The 18,776-nt window shown below is 37.4% G+C and overlaps 1 protein-coding gene across 7 annotated transcripts in view; it reads left to right on the top strand.

Annotated features, from left to right (window-relative positions):
• Positions 1 to 18,776, top strand: part of VPS13B (vacuolar protein sorting 13 homolog B) — a 767,155-nt gene that overhangs the window by 689,000 nt on the left and 59,379 nt on the right. For all 7 annotated transcript variants that reach the window (XM_055431816.2, XM_055431817.2, XM_055431818.2 and 4 more), the window contains exon 44: positions 10,746 to 10,901. In XM_055431816.2, coding sequence (XP_055287791.2) covers positions 10,746 to 10,901 — 156 coding nt within the window. The remainder of the gene's footprint in view (positions 1 to 10,745; positions 10,902 to 18,776) is intronic.

An 18,776-nucleotide genomic window follows, 5' to 3' on the forward strand; every position in this document is an offset into this window, starting at 1 on the left:
AAATACTGATTAAGAATGTTATAAAGATTTCAGCATTCAGAATGTGATTGCGTTTAATCATAACCTGTTACCACAAGCCTGTGTAACAAAAGCATTAACTCTGTTAAAGACAATGGCATACCTATTATACTGTGGCACTTTTTAATTATTTCCATGCTGAGCAGGATATTGAAGAGCTTATTATCTAAAGGTCAGAATAATGCCCAAGACATGGCCAAGCCCAATGAGTGTCAGATGCATGGAATGTTGGATGACTTCATAGTTATGAAATTATTTCATTTCTCATGATAATTCCTGACTTGCCAAGTTAGTGAATTTTAAGAACTCTGAGAGCAGATTTTAAGATAAATGTGAAATAATCCATACTTTTGGAGTCAGGGACTTCCCTTCAGGCATTAGTTCATATTTGACTTGCTTGACTTACACTTGGGGATAAAATGAGTTAGGACAAGGTCTTAGATACCACATTCCCTTACTGGGAAAGAAAACCAACTTGCACAACTTTGGCTGGCTCATGTTTCTTGTTATACAGGCACTAAGAAGCAGCGGTTGCCATGAAATACTTTATTTAACCTTTACAAAAATGTTTTCTTAGTATGGCAAGGCAGTTTAGTTAAATGAAAATAAATAACTGTAAAAATTTTGGATGTCTTTTATATCCCATCTGTTGGCTTCTTTTTTTTTCTAATTAAAAATTAAGCATAACAATTTTAATTGTCTAAATGGCCATGATGACCGAAAATAAGTTACAGATTGCATAAAACTACCTGATCCATTCTTAGGACACATGTTGACATGTCTTCTATTTTACATTCAACTAAATTTTGCTAAATGATGAATGAACATTTTAAAAGAAAATTTTAAAGAACAATTTTATTCAAACTTTTGTTAGATTTCCTCCATGGTTTATATTTGTATTTCGTCAAAATTGATTTTCAAACAAACAAGAACTGACAATCTGGCTCACAAGCTCAGACCATTTATCCAAGTCTGAATGACTATCAAACAGTGTCTCCACTGTTCCATTTCTCAGCTTACCTAAAGTATTCTTTATTATATCGATCCAGCTTACCTTTATCTCTTCCACTGAGGAGCTGGGTTCAACCATGAGCATGACAGCCATTCACTATCATTCTGTCAAGAGTGTGTCTACCCAGCACCAAAATCTTGTGACTATTAGTGTTACTTAATTAAGCAATTATTGTTTGTATTTATCTTATTTATTTTTTAAAAGTGTGAATTGTTTCATATTTTATAGACAGACCACCCTTTTCTGTATAGACACATAAGCATACATGTAAAATTTCTGTGAATTTTTACTTTTCAGCCCCTTATGGTAGCATTAAGGATGAACAGCCTCAAAGACTGACACAGTTCTGGACTTAAGGCAGCTGTTAGTGTCACAGCACCTGTTTTTTCAGTCGTATGTCATTTAAATATAGGGAAGCCCATACCCTTTAGAAACATGAAAACAATAGATATGTGTAATGTTGAAATGACCTTTTTAAAACAAGCCTATAATGGCAACCCACTCCAGTATTCTTGCCTGGAGAATCCCAGGGACAGAGGAGCCTGGTTGGCTGCTGTCTTTGGGGTCACACAGTCGGACACGACTGAAGCGACTTAGCAGCAGCAGCATATATCATTTCACGCTTTTTTATTCACTGTATACATTTATATCTGATTTCATGATTAATATGTTCCCCAAAAGTTATACATAGCATTGTATTTTAACTAATGAGAAAATTTGCTCCTTAAATCTTTTTTTTTTTTTTAAATTGTGAAGTGAATTATTTTTCTCTAATTTAGATAATTTCTATTTAGGTAGCTTTTTAGCAGGGAATACTCATTAAGCATCGTTTTTGTAGATAATGTATAAAAGTGCCACTACTCTTCATCTGACTTTTTTTAAAATTTATTTTTCTCTCCAGTATGTAAATGTCAGTCATATGCTTTTTCCTTTGCTTTGCAGTATCTTTTCAAAGGTCTCATGGCTTATTTTTATGTCCTTTTTGCTATTTATTAATGATTATATCTTATTATGGATTGCCCTTTGTTATACTATATTATTTGAGGAATGGTGATTTTTATTCTCCAGCTTCAAGGCCAGATAATAAAGTCAGCTCCTATTCTACTTCCCATTTTCCAGCTAGCATTTCCTAATATTCTCAGCTATACACAGGTGAAAGTTTCTACATCCTTCCATGAGTCTTTGTTATTGTGAATTGTCAAAAGTCATGCAAAGCTACAGTTTCCTTCATTCACGCAACTGTTTTTTTGTTTATATTTTCCTGACTCTTCCTTCATCAGTGTTTGCCTTGTGATAACCCTTCATAAAAATAAACAGTGGGGTGCTGCTAGAATCTGTTGTTTCCTGGGAGCTACTATTTCTGAATATATATATATAAGATCAGGCAGATAGTGAATAACATTATTTCAAACAGCCAAACGACTATCAATTACTATGTTTTAGTGCCTTTAATGCTTCACTGTCTGGTGTTCATTGATGACTGGTGCTCTGAAAATAAATGGCAATTCCTGACCTAAGAGTTCACTGCCTCTTCAGCCTCCCTTTCTGTACCATCCTCTCTCAGGCAGGTCCTCTCCCTAACTCTCACCTCTCCTCATCCCCAAGAATCTGCACACATGGCTGCTTTGAGAGCAAGATCTGACCTGAAACAATGATTTGTGTTCCAGTTTGACTCTTTCCTTTCCAGGATCAAAATCCCATGGGTTATGGGATCTATCTGGGTTATGGTCTACTAGAAGCTATTAGAAGAATGTAAGCCAATGAGTTCATAATATAAAGTTAATTTTCCACATTATATTGACAGTAAGTTGTTTGCACAAAGATTTAAAGCTATAGTTTGCTACTTTTATAACTTGTTCGTAATGCAATCAGTGTGGTTATTTTAGGCATGAATTTTGTGCAGGAAAAACCAATCCAAGTTAGGCTGTCACCTGCTTCTGTTTATGAGAAATAACAGAAATATCTTTTATTCTATTTCAGTATCTTTTTTCATGTTATTTCCTTGGATAAGTAAAATGTATCAATCTCTGGTCACTCATTTAACTTCTCCAAGCATAATAAGGCTTCCCAGGTGGCGCTAGTAGTAAAGAACTCACCTGCCAATGCAAGAGACATGAGTCAAAAGTTTGATCCCTGGGTCAGGAAGGTCCCCTGGAGGAGGGTATGGCAACCCACTCCTGTGTTCTTGCCTGGAGAATCCCATGGACAGAGGAGCCTGGCGGGCTACAGTCCATGGGGTCGCAAAGAGTCAGACATGACTGAAGCAACTTTTAGCACACATGCAAGCATAATACCTCTAGAGTCCTACAACAATTTTTTTCTTTCTCTCATAAACTTTTACACTGTACTTTTTCTTGTTAAGTCTCTCCCACTATACTGTGAGAATTTTCAGTGTGCATCTCATTTGTCTCCGTCTCCACCATGTGGGCTTCCCTGGTGGCTCAATGGTAAAGAATCCACCTGCCAATGCGGGAGACATGGGTTCAGTCCCTGGGTCAGGAAGATTCCCTGGAGAAGGATATGGCAAGTCCCTCTAGTACTCTTGCCTAGGAAATCCCATGGACAGAGGAGCCTAGCGGGCTATAGTCCATGGGGTCGCAAAAGAGGCAGACACAACTTGACAACTAAGCCACCACCACCACCATGCGTAGTACAGTTTGTTGGCTTATGGTGAACATTCATTAGATGTGAACCCTGAAAATATTTGCTAAATTGGGGAAAAAAGCCTTTTGCCTTAGGGGGGAAAAAAAAAAAAAAAACCTCAAATAATTGTATTAAATTGCCCCAGGAATCATATGAGTAAGTAATACAGCAAGCCAGACCTTGTGTGAAGAGCAGTGATGGAGGCCTCAGAAATGAACTGAGGCTCAGGTCATCCTTTCAGCAAAATGCCAGCAGAGCAAATGGTAAATCTGTGACACTGACTAGGACACGTGGGGAGACTTCATGCAGGAAGCTGAATGTGAGTTTTTAAAATAGAAATGTCTAATTTCTTTTTACTTGAAGGCTCTGTATGCTTTCTGTTGAACTTTTTTCATTTTAATAACATTAGTTTTTATCTGATTGCAAAGTAAAACATATTTATAGTGTGAAATTTGGAAATTACATAAAAGCACACAAAACACACACATAAAAAGGAAAGTTAAAGCTCACATCCCCAAGATAACCACTATTAGCATTCTGGTATATTTTCTAGCCATTTTTCTCCCTTTAGGAATAGATGTGTATACTTTTTGTTCATTTTATTAAAATGGAGTATATATTGCACGTATCTTTTTGTAATGTGATTTTTTCTGGTTAATCTTTGGCTAAATAAAATTGTTCATGTTTTTTTCATGCTGTGAATTTTTTTTTCAATAGTTTCAGAGAATTCTATATTATAAGTATGATTAAGAAGAGAGATTCTTAGTAAGGACACTTCAGTTCAAATCTTACACTTTGCCCTCTTGAGCACTGTGGCCTCTCTATAGCTCAGCTTGCTTTTTCATTCATAAAATAAACATATCTCCCACCTAAGATTATTTTAAGGAATAAATAAGGGCATATATAAAAAGCATTTAGCCCACTGTTTGACACGTGAAAGTGAAAGAAAAAGTGAGTGTTGGTTGCTCAGTCATCACTCTGACTCTTTGCAACCCCATGGATTGTAGCCCGCCAGGTTTCTCTGTCCATGGAATTCTCCAGGCAAGAATACTGGAGTGAGTCGCCATTCCCTTCTCTAAAGGATCTTCTGACCAGGGTTCAAACCCAAGTCTCCTGCATTGTAGACATATTCTTTACCGTTTGTGCCACCAGGAAAGCCCAAATATGTGTCTAATAACTGATAGCTATTATTGTTTTTGCTACATTTTTATTTGGACTGTGGTGTTGGAGAAGACTCTTGAGAGTCCCTTGGACTGCAAGGAGATCCAACCAGTCCATCCTAAAGGAGATCAGTCCTGGGTGTTCATTGGAAGGACTGATGCTAAAGCTGAAACTCCAATACTTTGGCCACTTCATGCAAAGAGTTGACTCATTGGAAAAGACTCTGATGCTGGGAGGGATCAGGGGCAGGAGGAGAAGGGGACTACAGAGGATGAGATGGCTGGATGGCATCACCAACTCGATGAATATGAGTTTGGGTGAACTACAGGAGTTGGTGACGGCAGGGAGGCCTGGCGTGCTGCGATTCATGGGGTCGCAAAGAGTCGGACACAACTGAGCAACTGAACTGAACTGAAATGTCCTAGTAATGCCATATTTTCATTATTAAAACAGTGCTGGAATAAACGTACATCTAGGTAGATCTTTGTACATGTCTATAATTATTATATCAAGATAAATTCCTATTTAGAATTGATGAATCCAGTGAGTATCTGAAGCTTAGATTTTTGATAGAAAGTTTACTCTCCAGGTACAATTTTCATTCTATTTTTTGAGTGTGCCAGGTTTCCCTTCTCCTTTAAGAGGTTGCTTTATGCAATTGCACAGAATTTGTAGCTTTCACATAATTCAGACAATCTCGAGAGAAAACCTACATGTAAGCCCTCATCTTTTGTGTCATTGATACTTGTGTGATGACCGTGACCATTATATCACCCTCTGAAAGGTTGATTTGGAAATCTTTTTCTTTCTCCTCTTTCTTCCAAAATACACTGCATCAAAGAATCCGAGTTGTCCACTAGAAAATAATTCAAATTGATTTATTTCTACTTCATCGTTCTTTTAGGTTGTGCTCTATAAATATAAAAAGGAGATATAGAGTCCTATGAGTTCTAATATTGAATCAGAGTGAGTGACACCAAGGGTTAGCAATTATCTAGATGTTTTCTATCATTATTTCAGATATTCTGAACATCCTGAAATTCAACTGCCTTAAAAAAGCAATAATGAGCAACATATTTCATTTTGTTTTCATGTTAGTTTATTGATGTGAAATGTACTGTCAGTTCCACTCATGCATTCTAAACAAGCAATCTAGCCTTGATCTGGGGGAAGGCAATGGCAAGCCACTCCAGTACTATTGCCTAGAAAATCCCATGGATGGAGGAGCCTGGTAGGCTGCAGTCCATGGGGTCGCTAAGGGTCTGACATGACTGAGCGACTTCACTTTCACTTTCACACATTGGAGAAGGAAATGGCAACCCACTCCAGTGTTCTTGCCTGGAGAATCCCAGGGACGGGGAAGCCTGGTGGGCTTCCGTCTATGGGGTCACACAGAGTCGGACACGACTGAAGTGACTTAGCAGCAGCAGCAGCCTTGATCTATTTAATTTGATCTGTAGCTTTTTAGATATTATTTTGGATAGACAAGAATTTGTTCGTATTTTAACTTAATTTTCATTTGTCATGCTCACCTAGTATATATCATTTAGGATCTACTTTATGCTTTAGTATCATATTGCAGTGTCTGAATTATAGATTTTAGGGATTTCATTGATGTGTAGCTTAATCTAGTATTGTTATCCATGTAAAGCAAATCTCCTATATTGAAAGGTCACTCAAAATAGAAATTATTTCTAAATATTTTTATTTCATTCTCATTTTATGATATTTTATGCCCAAATATCAGCACTAAAATTTTTTGGTATCTACTTTGGGTTATTTTGGTTATTTTTCAAAAATCCCGATTTTTTATTCAACAGATATTTTATTCAGTGCCTACTGTGCACTAGGCTCTTGGGATATAGATAGGAGTTTAGAAGTTTAGAAAACAAATATGATGCTTAAGCTTTCATATATATTAATATATACTGTATATTTACTTTCACTTGCATTTCACATAACTTTTTCAGAACTAAAATTTCTGTCAAGAATAAAATATATTGGAGAAATATGTTTACATATTTAGATTTTCAGTTTCTTTTTGGAACATTGCATATTACTGTACAATAAATTACTATAAACTACAAAAATATGCAAATGACTCTGAAGACAAATTTTCAATTTCTGACTAGGTCGAAAGCATCTTGATAACAATTTTTAAATGACTAGTGAAATAAAGTTCACAGAAAAGTATCTGGTACGTTCACTTATATTTCAGATATCATTTAAAGTTTTTTCTTAACACCCCGCCTCTGTCTTTTCCTTGGTGTACCCTGTTATCCTCAATTTCATTTTGTTTTTCTTTCCTCTGTAATCTGTCGAGTCAGGAATTCTCCCTTTGGATGTGACTGTGGGTGGTCCTGAGAGCTGATCCCCAAGCCCCTGATCAGTAATTCAGTTTTAAGTTTTATTTTTTATTGAAAAAAAAAATGAGTGGAAAGTTCTATGCTCCCATTTGAGGTCTTCAGTGGAATTTGATCTTGCTGCCAGTGTGGCCCTGGAACAGGGCAGTCTGCTAGAAAAAAATGCCAGTGTAGCCCCTTGAGGCCTTCCATTGAGTGTGGCTACTGTACAACCTGCCTTATACTTCATTTCATTTCCCACTGAAAAGTTCAAACAAGAGTGGTTCCTATTGGACTGTTTTTCCTCCCAATGGAAAAAATTAGACACTAGCTAAGTAGGCCACAGAGAGTGAAAAACCTGAATGGAAAAGAAAGATGGTGAAGGAAGTGAATCTGAAAGGGGAACTTAATGGAAACAAGGGGAAAGAAAATTTCCAGATTGTTAAGAGAACATTAAAGACACCTTGGGCTCTAGGCAGAATGGATGGTGATATTTTGCGAAGCCCGTTCCTTCCTCTCTCCGGCCCACACTGGTCTCATTCTATTGCAGTTGTCCAGACCCCTCCACACTCTGCTCTCACCATCCTTTCAACACATCGCTCATCTGTACACAAGGCTAATTCCTGAATAAAGCACAAATTCCTTAGCTCAGCAAATCATCAGGGCTGCCCACCATCTAGATCTGTTTCTCAGACCTTATCCTCACTCTTTTTTTTGACATGTTTCTTCTTTTCCAAATAATTGAGACTATGAACTTTGCCCCAAGCAAACCTTTTGACTTCACCTCTCATATTGTCCCCCTTGGCCAGTGACTGTCTTCTTTACCAATTGAAGTCCTACCCAAACTCTCAGGCCCAAATGCTTTAGGAAGCTCTCGTAATCACAGCAACCTGAACAAGCCCTCTCTCCTCCAGACTCCTGTATCAGTGTGTACCTCTCTTAATGCCTCTTGTGGGTTAGTTATACAGGCCTTACTTTCCTGTAAAATCTTAAGCTCCTTGTGGGATAAAGACCAAAGCTCTTTTTTATGTCCTCCATAGTCTTTCACATATTGCCTTCCTTATAGTATCTGACTAATAAAAATGTATTGGATGAATAGTAGAAACAAGTCCCATTAGGATTAGGCAGTCTAATACAAATTTCACATTTTTATGCCTGATTTTATAGTTTCTTTGGTATAGAAATAAAAATAGACATATGGGTATTTGTTATTAAATGGGGACTTCTCAGTACCTATAATGGTGAAATTTAGTGAGTCAGTCCAACAAGTACAGGATTTTCCACCCTCATTTGATGTCCAGGGGTACCTGAGCACCCTGCCTAGCACCCATGGGAAGGAGGGCTGAAGTACTGCTAGGCCTCCTGAATTCCTTTTTGTAGATTTTTCTCTCCGAGGAATGTCATTCCTTCACTATTAAATTATATATACACGTAGTTGCCAGTGATATTTAAATGCTTTTTAACTGCAGGCCAGACATTACAAACATTCTGTTGGTCATACATGTGGGGAGAAACGTCATGTTTTTCTCCTACCTAACTTTTCTGTGTGCACTAACTCCAAACATATCTGAATTTCCATAACTCAAAGACAGTATATGTGATATATGTGCCAACATTTTGAGAACAAATAGCTGCCAAGCAAAACCTGACAGCATATTCCTTGGTGACATTCCGTCATTAAAAGCGGTGCACACAGAGTGAACAGCTACCTAAGATTGAGCTCATATGCAAATGTGAACACTCCTCAATTAAAATTGCACTGTGGACATTAAAACTTCCTTTAGAGGCTATGGAATTTTCAAGAAAAATACAGCTGAGCTTGACCTTAAGTACCTTGCCTCATTATTTTTTGTCATTTCCAGCTACTAGTCTCTCCAAAGAAAACAACTTTCTTTGTTTCTTTTAGTTTTGTGTGTACCCTGAGCTTTATTCCCAGTTGCTGCTACAAAAAACTGAAATGGTTCCAAACACCACTATTGTTTTTCTTTTTTTTTCCCATAACTAATATTTAAACATCAAAGATACTCTGGTACTTTTATGTTGAAGAGTGTATATAAAACCAAATTTTCCCTAAAGGTATTTTATTTGCTGTCCAGGATTTTTTTTTTTGCTGTTAGACTTCTTATTTTAGAAATCATCTGACTGGTAGCCTTTTGATTTCACAAGATCACTGGCAGTTGTATGGAGGAAGAACTGAGTGGGGCTGTATTAAAAGCAGGGAGATGAGTTACGAGATTTTTTAAAATATTTTAAGATATTTAAAAACAAAACAAAAAATCCCTCTCTGAATTTTCCACCAAACGTTACATTATGATGAACAGTGACCTTGGGAAATTTTCAAGTTTAAGCTCTTTTTAAGGGTTCCTCTTAATGCTAAAACTAAAAAATAATGTTGTTATCAAGAGACTTTATTATTATGACAATTCCCATGAACTCCTTAATGTGTTCAAGAGCCCAATATGATAGCTCTTATATAATATTTTCAAAGTTTTATTTATTCTGTTAATAAATGTTTCATGTGATTAACCTTTGGTTAGCCCTTTTAAAAATTATATATGATATGAAGAGAAATATTGTTTGTATATTATCTAAACCTTTTTCCTAAAATGTCAGTTTTATTTCTGTATGGCATCATTGACTCAATGGACATAAGTCTGAGCAAACTCTGGAAGATAATGAAGATAATGGAGCCTGCCATGCTGCAGTCCATGGGGTCACAGAGCATTGGACATGACTTAGTGACTGAACAACAAGAACATTGTTTATTTTCATTTAAACATGTATCCTAAAGAAGCAGTCATTGTTGTTGTGGAATACTTTTTCAGTTAGTGGACTTCGGTTTGGAATACTTAATTGCAGTTAATCGGTAGCAATAGAAATAGAAAGTATTTGATGTCCATGAAAGAAATCTAAGTATTACTAAAAGTGGCAGTACTATGTGAATAAACGTGAATGTGGATCAGGGACTCAACTGGTAAAAATTACAATAAATACATACTAAGAAAAATAATAGAACAGACATTCAAAGTTTTAAAGGTATTTCTAATATGATATATGTGATCTCATAAGGAGAATGAATATATTAAATAAATTGCATTCTCAAATTCCTATTTTGTTCTTTATCAAAAGGAAAAATAAAGAATGGCAATTTAGGGTCAAAAATAATGCTACAAACCAAATTTAGCTTTAATTACTGTCTAGTCAGAGGAAGGAATAAACTATCAGCCAAGACCATGATTCTTTGATCTCACATTTCAGCCTTCTTGTCCTCCAGATGAATGAAACAGTCTTTCCTCAAATGTTCAACAGGCCCTTTTACCATTTGATAGGACAATTATTTTTAAGAAGGTTTAAAATGTGATCTGGAAAACCACATTGACTCTATGTGGCATATTTGCTATTCTTAGCCTGGTTGAATAAGCTGGAAGTGGATGAATAATGCAGGTTAGAAAGAAAACAGATGCTAAGTATTACAAATAGGAAGGTTTTCCAGCAATGAGACTTTCATTTTAGGACTAGATTTTTGTTGGCACTTTTGGCATTATGACGATTATTGTTTTTCTCTCCAGCTGTTACACATCTGTATTGAAGGTTGGGGCAATTGGCGTTGGTCAGAGCCCTTCAGTGTGGACCATGCAGGGACATTTATTAGAACCATTCAGTACAAGGGTCGAACTGCTTCACTCATCATCAAGGCTCAGCAAGTCAGCGGCGTGCAAAAACAGGTAAGTTCTTGTGTGTCCAACGCCCAGATGACTGAATCAATGGATGTTATAATGGAAGGGAAACTTAAAGAGATGAAAATAATAATCATAAAAAAATCGCAGAGCTTTTCCTAGCTGTGCCTACTCCAGCCATGCACATGCACACTTCCCAAGTGCTTGTTGATCGTGATGATGCTGATGGCTTCATACTCTTGTCCCAGGTCTTTTACAAGAGCTGCTAACGAGCAGTAAAATTTACTGATTTTCATTTCACCTCTTCTCCCTGTCACCACCTACCTTCTGGTGGAGGTGCTAATGAGCTGTGAAATGGCCAAAGGGTCTTTATTGAGAAGGAAAAGAAGCCAAGGATGGTGGGGACTGGATAATCCAGCAGTGGATAACCAAGAGTTGATTCTCAGGCACGCAAGAGTAACCTGCAAGAAAGTGTCGAGGTTCTCTCCCATGGCAGAGTGGGCCTGGGTCTCCAACAAGCGTTCTTTTCCTAGGAGTTAATATTAACTGCAGTAAAAATTCACTGCAGTCTAACTCTTGGCTTATAAAACCTAAGCTCTCAGCACATATTTTTATGTATTTTATAAAACTTCCTTTTGGCTGTTTTTGAAGTTCTAAGACTGCAAAGGGGGGAAAAGTATCTGATACTTTTTTGTGTTCTTAAGATGTGAAAATGTGGTTTTTAAAAGATGTTTTTCAAGCATGGAGCACAGGACAAGAGTAGAAAGAAAAAAAAAAGGAAGTTTTAAAATCTGAAAACTGGCTTCACTGCTCACAGAATATCTGGGTCTGTCATAAGAGTTTTAACATAGACATCTGCATCTGGATTGTAACAGTCTATCCAAAGCTTACGTGAACTGAGGACGTGATAGACACAGCACCAGTCCCTGGAAAAGGAAAAAGGGAGCTTTGCATATTGAGCACCTGGGGCTCCTTCACTGCTGTGTGCCTGGGGCAAGCCGGAGGCAGCTGGTAAGGTGAGCAGTAGGACCCGTGCCATGTGCATTCTTGGTCTGCGTCTAATCAGGGAGCTGGACTTCGTGCTCTCATTATTGAGAGCAACAAGTGAGAAGAGTACGGTAGCAGCAGAGTCTCAGGAAAGAAGCGTGGAGGAATGTTCCCCGTCAACTGACCATTCCCCCAAGTATTTGTTGATTGCCTCCTGTAAAACAGGGTAAAACGTAAGACGCTAAGTATATGACACAACCTTTGCTCTCAAAGTGTAAATTTACATGAATTTATGTAAGCCCAACAATGTGTATGGCTGACAGTAAGTGTGAAGGGAATTTAGAGGTTTCACTAAGAAGATTTGACCTGAACTGAGCTTTACAAAGCATGTCGAATTGAGATTAAGAGAGGGCATTCCCACTCAGCAGTATAGGATAAACAAAGATACGAATACGGGACAAATGGATCTCACCCAAGGACTCAGGAGGAAACCAGCATGGCTAGTGTGGGCTTTGAGCTGGAAAGTCTTAAAAACAAGAATTGTTTCTCCCATCTGCCCTCAGAACTTGCTTACATGAACATGCTCTCAACAAACATCTGCCCCAGCACCCACTGGTTTTCTGATTCCGTCACTCACAGTCTCTCAAGAATGCCTTGTCTACTGCCCATTCATCGGCGTGCCTGAGAAATGGTCATAAGGCATTTGTTTGAGTACTCTGAATGACAAGAGTCTCATTCTCTCACATGGCAGCTCTTTCCGTTGTCGGTTACTTGCAGCTATTAATGAAATAAGAAATTCTTTCCTAATTTTGAGCCAAGATCTGTTACCATTTAGCCAGTTTTTACCATTCCTCAGGACTTGAGAGGCATACCCAGAAAGCACGCAACTTGTTGCCTCTCCTCTCTATTAAGCCTTCCAGAAACATGAGGAGTTAGCATGCTTCCCCTTAGTGTCTCCCTCTAGGCTAGTGGTTTTCAGCTTGAGTGTGTGTCTGAATCACTTGGAGGGTTTGTTGAATAAGCACAGGTTGCTGTATTCCCACCCCTAGAGTTCCAGGTTCAGTAGTTCTTGGGTATAGCATGAGAATTTGTATTTCTAACAAGTTCTCAGATGCTTTGACTACCATAGCTGTGGTCTGAAGTTTTCCAGTTCATTCAGCTCTGAGTTCACAGTTCGGAGGACATTTACCAATCAGTGGAGTGGCAGGGTTCTTCTGTGGAGAAATGTTTTAAATATATGTCCTGGTGGTTAAAATCACAGGCACCCTTGCTATAGCTGCTATTTACCATTGTGAATCACTTTTCTCATCTGTAAAATGGGAATAATAACAGTGCCTTCCTCGTGAAGTAGGTGTGAGAATTAAATAAGTTTGTATAGGTACCGTGTTTACACTAGTGCCTGGCCCACTGTCATAACCCAATGAACTTCAGTTATTATTACAATAATGAAATATTTCCAGGCATGAGCAACACTCGTGTGTTTTTGTGTTGCTACATATAGACACTTCCTTCTTGCATACACATTATTACTTTCAAGAACTGATTTAAATTTCAGGATAAATTAGTATATACACTGTACCTGAGTAGATACTATTGCAACAGTATATACCATAAGTCAAAAAAAAATTGTCATGAAAATACATTTTTTTAATTCTCGCAAAATTTTACCTACCTTTTTTCTGATTGTAAAAGATCTCTCAGCCCTTGTACTTATTACCTATATGACCTTAAGCAAATTTCTTAACTGTTTTATGCTTCATATTCCTTTTATAATGGAAAACACCCAATAAATACTAGTTCACACTGTTATTTTTATGTTAACTATTATAAAATATATCTGGAAACACAAAAAAGCCTCATGAAGAAAATTAAACTTACTCATAAATCTACCAACCAAAAAAATTTATTCTATTATTACTTTGGTATATTTTTTTCTACTTTTTTTCTTTGAAACAACTTGAAATCTGACTGTGTGTACTTAGTCGCTCAGTTGTGTCTGACTCTGTAACCCTGTAGACTGTAGTCCACGAGATTCCTCTGTCCATGGGGATTCTCCAGGCAAGAACACTGGAGTGGGCTGCCATGTCCTCCAGGGGATCTTCCCAGCCTAGGGATCAAACCCAGGTCCTCCCGCATTGCAGGCAGATTCCTTACCATCTGAGTGAAATTGAACTGTAATCACAGTTTTTCAACTTGTTTATTCTTTTAACTTTATGTAATGTTTATTTTCTCCTCTTATTTAAAATTCCTGAAGTTATCCCTGTAACGGTTGCCTAGCGATTTGCCATATGGTATATTGAAATACACCTAGACAATTCCTTGTCGTTGAACATTCAGTTAATGTCCAGTTGGTCACTGTAATAGATCCTGCAATAAATATCTTTTTGTATAGATTTATGTCCACATTTCTGTATCTGTCCTTAAAATAATTAGTATAAAATTTAAATTACCTGCCCATAGGATAGGAATATTTTTGTAATACTTGATGCATATTTCCAAATTAAAAAGATATACTTTATTTCTTAGACAAAATTCACTGTTTTGACTTACCAGAGTCTTATTGCTACTATGCTAATCTTTTAAATAACTAAATATATATTTTTCCTAAAACTTCTGCCGACTTCATGAGTTTTTCAAACTATTAGCATTTTTAAAACCTTAAATATTTATGAAGGGTTCAAATCAGAACTAAAAAATTTTTCCGTGCATTGAGAGTTTAGGAATTCTTTTAATCACTCTCTCTGTTAATGCCAAATATAGATTTTAAGGCATCTGGTGCCAAATCACATTTCAGGACTTTTCCAAATGTTATTTGTACTGTTAAATGTTAATAATCCTTTTCTGGGGGTGGGGGGAGAATGCCTTTCACACTTTTCTCTGCTTCTACCCGTTTATAATAAATACTGTTTAAAAAAACAAAAAAGGTCAAGTCTAGCCAAACAGGAAAGGGATATGTGGAAGCATAAGCAGCCCTCACATGACATTTACCTTTTTGAGAAAAGGTGTCTTCGCCCACAGGAACTGGGAAAATCCATTTTACATTCCCACTATCGTGGGAGGCCTTACACATGTAACTTATTTTGAGTTTTAACATTTCTTATCATCATCATATGAGACTGTGCTTTATATTAGAGCCATTTTAAAAAACTCAGCAGAGCAGGGAAAAGTGAAACACAAAAACAACAATTCGTTAACCTAAAATTGAAGCAAATGGAAAGTGGTTTATACTGAACCTGGGTAATAGGAGGTTCAGCAGACCACCATGGCAACCTCAGACCTACCACTGCATGTATCACAATTGTAAAAAACCTTCCCAGTGTTTTTCAGCCTTTCTTCTCTTTCTCGCTCTCGCCGCCCCCCACTTCTCTGTCTGTCTGTCTCTCTTTCTCTCTCTCCCCCTCTCCCCTCCACACCTGCCCCCCCGCCCCCACAACACACACAAAGTATTACTTCCTTTTAAATTGGATTTTTTTTCCCTATGGTCAGGGTAGATTAACTAACATTCAGATTAGCTCTAGTTAAAGTACACCAGAGACACAGGATTCCTCAGGTGGCCAGTTTAGGAAGGAAGATAGGAACCAAGCTTCCAGAAGAGCGTGGCAGACTCCTGCCTCCCTCACATCTTGGCTTCTTTCTTTCTTTCTATCCCACGTGGGCCTGGAAAGTTACAAGAAACTGCAGCTGCCTAATTACCACACCCCATTTGGGGAGGTGAGTGTGTGCAGCTCCCTGATGTACCTTAACCATGTTACCATGCCTCTGGACAGTGGAGAATTGGCTCAAGCTTGTTGGAACAATGACGTTTAGTTGCCTGTACCCTGCCTTTCCTAGACCCTTCTGATTTCTCCAATTCAATAAAAATTGACCACACATAAAATTTCCCAGGAACTTTGTACATTATACAACTACTCATGTACACATATTTGCTTCTGTGTTTTCCATCTCTTCATTGAGGAAATCTTTATCACTCTAAAAATTTTAATGTACATATATGAATGTATATATATATATTTGTATCTTGATACATACACTTTTAATCATGGTTAAGATATCATTTTCCAGTGCATCTGGTGCTCTGGAATTATTCTTTTAATATTGCTATTCCTCTTGGCACTGATCTAATAAGAGTTCAGAAACCTGCTAAGTAAAATCATATGTAGAAATCTTCAATACACATCTTTGTGGCTTTGGAGAAAAAGGGGAAGTGGTGTTAAACCTGGAAATGTGTGCTAAAGAGAAACCCTACATTAAAAAAATTAAGTAGCTGTCTTCAACTGATAAATTAATCTTGAAATTCTAACCATAATTTTCAAAATATCAGCACTGTAAATGTTGCCACTTTGAAGGAAAGCAGGCATGGTTGTCACCGAACCTGCGAGGGGGCAGCCATGGAGAGCACAGTTCCAGGGGGCAGCCATTTTGGATTTCCTTTCATCTTAGTAGCCTTTCCTCCCTGGCCACTTTTAAGGGTTTTCTTTTTATCAGACTTGAAGCCTATTTAACTGGCTTTTTGGTTGAAAATGAAACTATAAAAACCCACCAAGAGGATCTTTGTCTTTAAACAAAGTGAGTCCCAGATGCTTGCAGAGATTCTGTGGTTTCTGTGAGAGACAGCCAAATTCTCTCCTAAATCTCATGGGGCCCAAAGGTTCTGAAGCAAGAGGACTGAACACACATTGCCAGGCCCGGACACATCCAGAAGAGGAACAGAGTTAAATACAGCCTCAGAGCTTCCAAATGTTTATTCAAAATTAGGCAATGCTATGGCATCATAAGGCTTATCATAAATGTCTAGTAACCCCTACATGTGCTAAAGAAAATCTTGTGTGCTAATTTAGGACTCATAGTTCAGTTGACTTGTGTGTGTTTTGTTATTTTGAAAATATTGTTTTAAAAGATTAAAATGGCCAGAGTATCTAGGGGGAACAGAACAGTTAAGCATAGCCTGGTTTTTGCAGACGTGTTCCTTCTAAAGAAGATTCTAAGGAATAGACTGTTGGGAAATAAATGTTCAAGAAATTGATAAACCTCACTATTCAAATAATTAATGCAAGTTGAAGCAACAGTGACTTTAATTTTTGGCCTATCAATCTAGCAGATTTGTCTGGGATAGTTCATAAATAATTGTTAATATATTTATTTGTTTAAGTTAAGAGTTTTTTTACAGTGGTGGTTACAAAGTGCTCCTAATTACATAGGAAAATGTGTCAATTAGGATGCTTTCACGATGACGTTACAAAAATAGGCTTTTTAATCTTCATAGCAAGTTAATGAAACAGATACTATTGTTCTTATTTTAAGGCAGGTTCAGTGTTGGGTAGTTAATTAGGTGCTCAATACTGTATCTGCTTCTCTGCCATCCTCTTGAGTTTGCCTTCCTGGCCTCAAGATAGCTGCAAAATATATATCCTCTCCTAATATCTTCCATGGCAGGAAAAAAGGAGGGTTTTCTCTTCTCAAATTGTCTCCCTTATTATCAAAGAGTAAAATCTTTCCCAGAGACTTTTAACAGCCTGCCTTTTTGTATTATTAGCCAAAACAGAGCCCCATGTTCACCACTAATCACTGGCAATGGGGGAATGGAGTTACCAGGATTAGCATGTACCAACTGTGATACAGCCTTTAGGGGTCTTGAGAGGTGTCCCTGAGGACTGGGCTGCTTCTTGAGGCCTAAACCAAATCAGTGATTTTGACAGCAAAGGAAAAGGAAAGACTAACAAAGAAAAAGAAGTTTTTGGAATGGAACCACTGGTTTCTGCTATAATACATTACCTTATGATAAGCAACCTTTATTCTCTTTATACTGTTTCTGTTTTCTTAATAGGTAGGTATTGATATTATAAAAGATACAGACTATCGGGGTAGTGATCAATACAGACTGTGGACCAGACAGTCGGGGTAACATCAGGCCAATTATTCAACATCTCTCTGCCTCTGTTTTTTTCCTTGTTAATGTGAGGACTCATTATAGCACCTGTTTTATGTGGTTATTGTGAAAATAAGAGATAATTTGTGAAAATACTTATTAGGTTCTCTAAAAAGGAAAAACAGAACAAATAGGGTATGTCTTTTTGTGTGTTTGTGTGTGTATACACACTTATATTTGTATGTATGTATATACATACACACATAGAGAAGGGGAAAGAGAGATTTACTATTAATTGGCTCACGTGATTATGGAGGCTGAAAAGTCCTAAGATTCGCCATCTGCAAGTTGGAAAACCAGAAGAGCTGATGTGTAGTTCTAGTCTGAAAGCCAGCAGGCTAGCATACCAAGAAGAGCTGATGTTTCAGTTGTTTCCAGAGGCTGGAACAGACCAGTGTCCAGCTCAGGCAGGAGGAGTTGCCTCCTAACCCAGGCTCTCCATTCTTTCAGGTCTTCAGCTACTAGGATAAGGCCCACCAGTTAGGGAGAGCAATCTGCGTTAGTCAGTCTACCCATTCGAATATTAATCTCATCTAGAAACACCTTCACACACACACACCCACCGCAATGTGTGACCAAAATATCTGTGTATCCCATGGCCCATTCAAGTTGACACATAAAATTAGACCTTAGAGCTAGATCATATCCTTAGACCTTTGAATATGGCATATATGTATTACTTATTATATATTTTGTAACCTGGAAAAATATTACAAATAAGGAAAACTGTATCTGAAAGTCCTATCTTCCTTCTTCCTCAACCATGGTGAAAACTCATATTACACAGGGATTTGCTTTCTAAAAGTATTTACTGCATCAGTTTCCACCAAAAGAGATATTACTATTTCTTAATGCCTGCCCTGAATTACACGCTTAACTGGATGAAAAGTTAAATAATTCTTGGGATTAATGGATAATTCTGTGTGTTTTATAAAGATAAATGCTTCTACACTATAGAAAAATGTGAATAAGATAAAATATAATTCAGCATGTAAGTTAAAAGTTGTTTG

The sequence above is a fragment of the Moschus berezovskii genome, chromosome 16 (assembly GCF_049115385.1).
Source record: "Moschus berezovskii isolate FMDL1 chromosome 16, NW_MosBer_1.0, whole genome shotgun sequence".
NCBI classification, from domain to species: Eukaryota; Metazoa; Chordata; class Mammalia; order Artiodactyla; family Moschidae; genus Moschus; species Moschus berezovskii.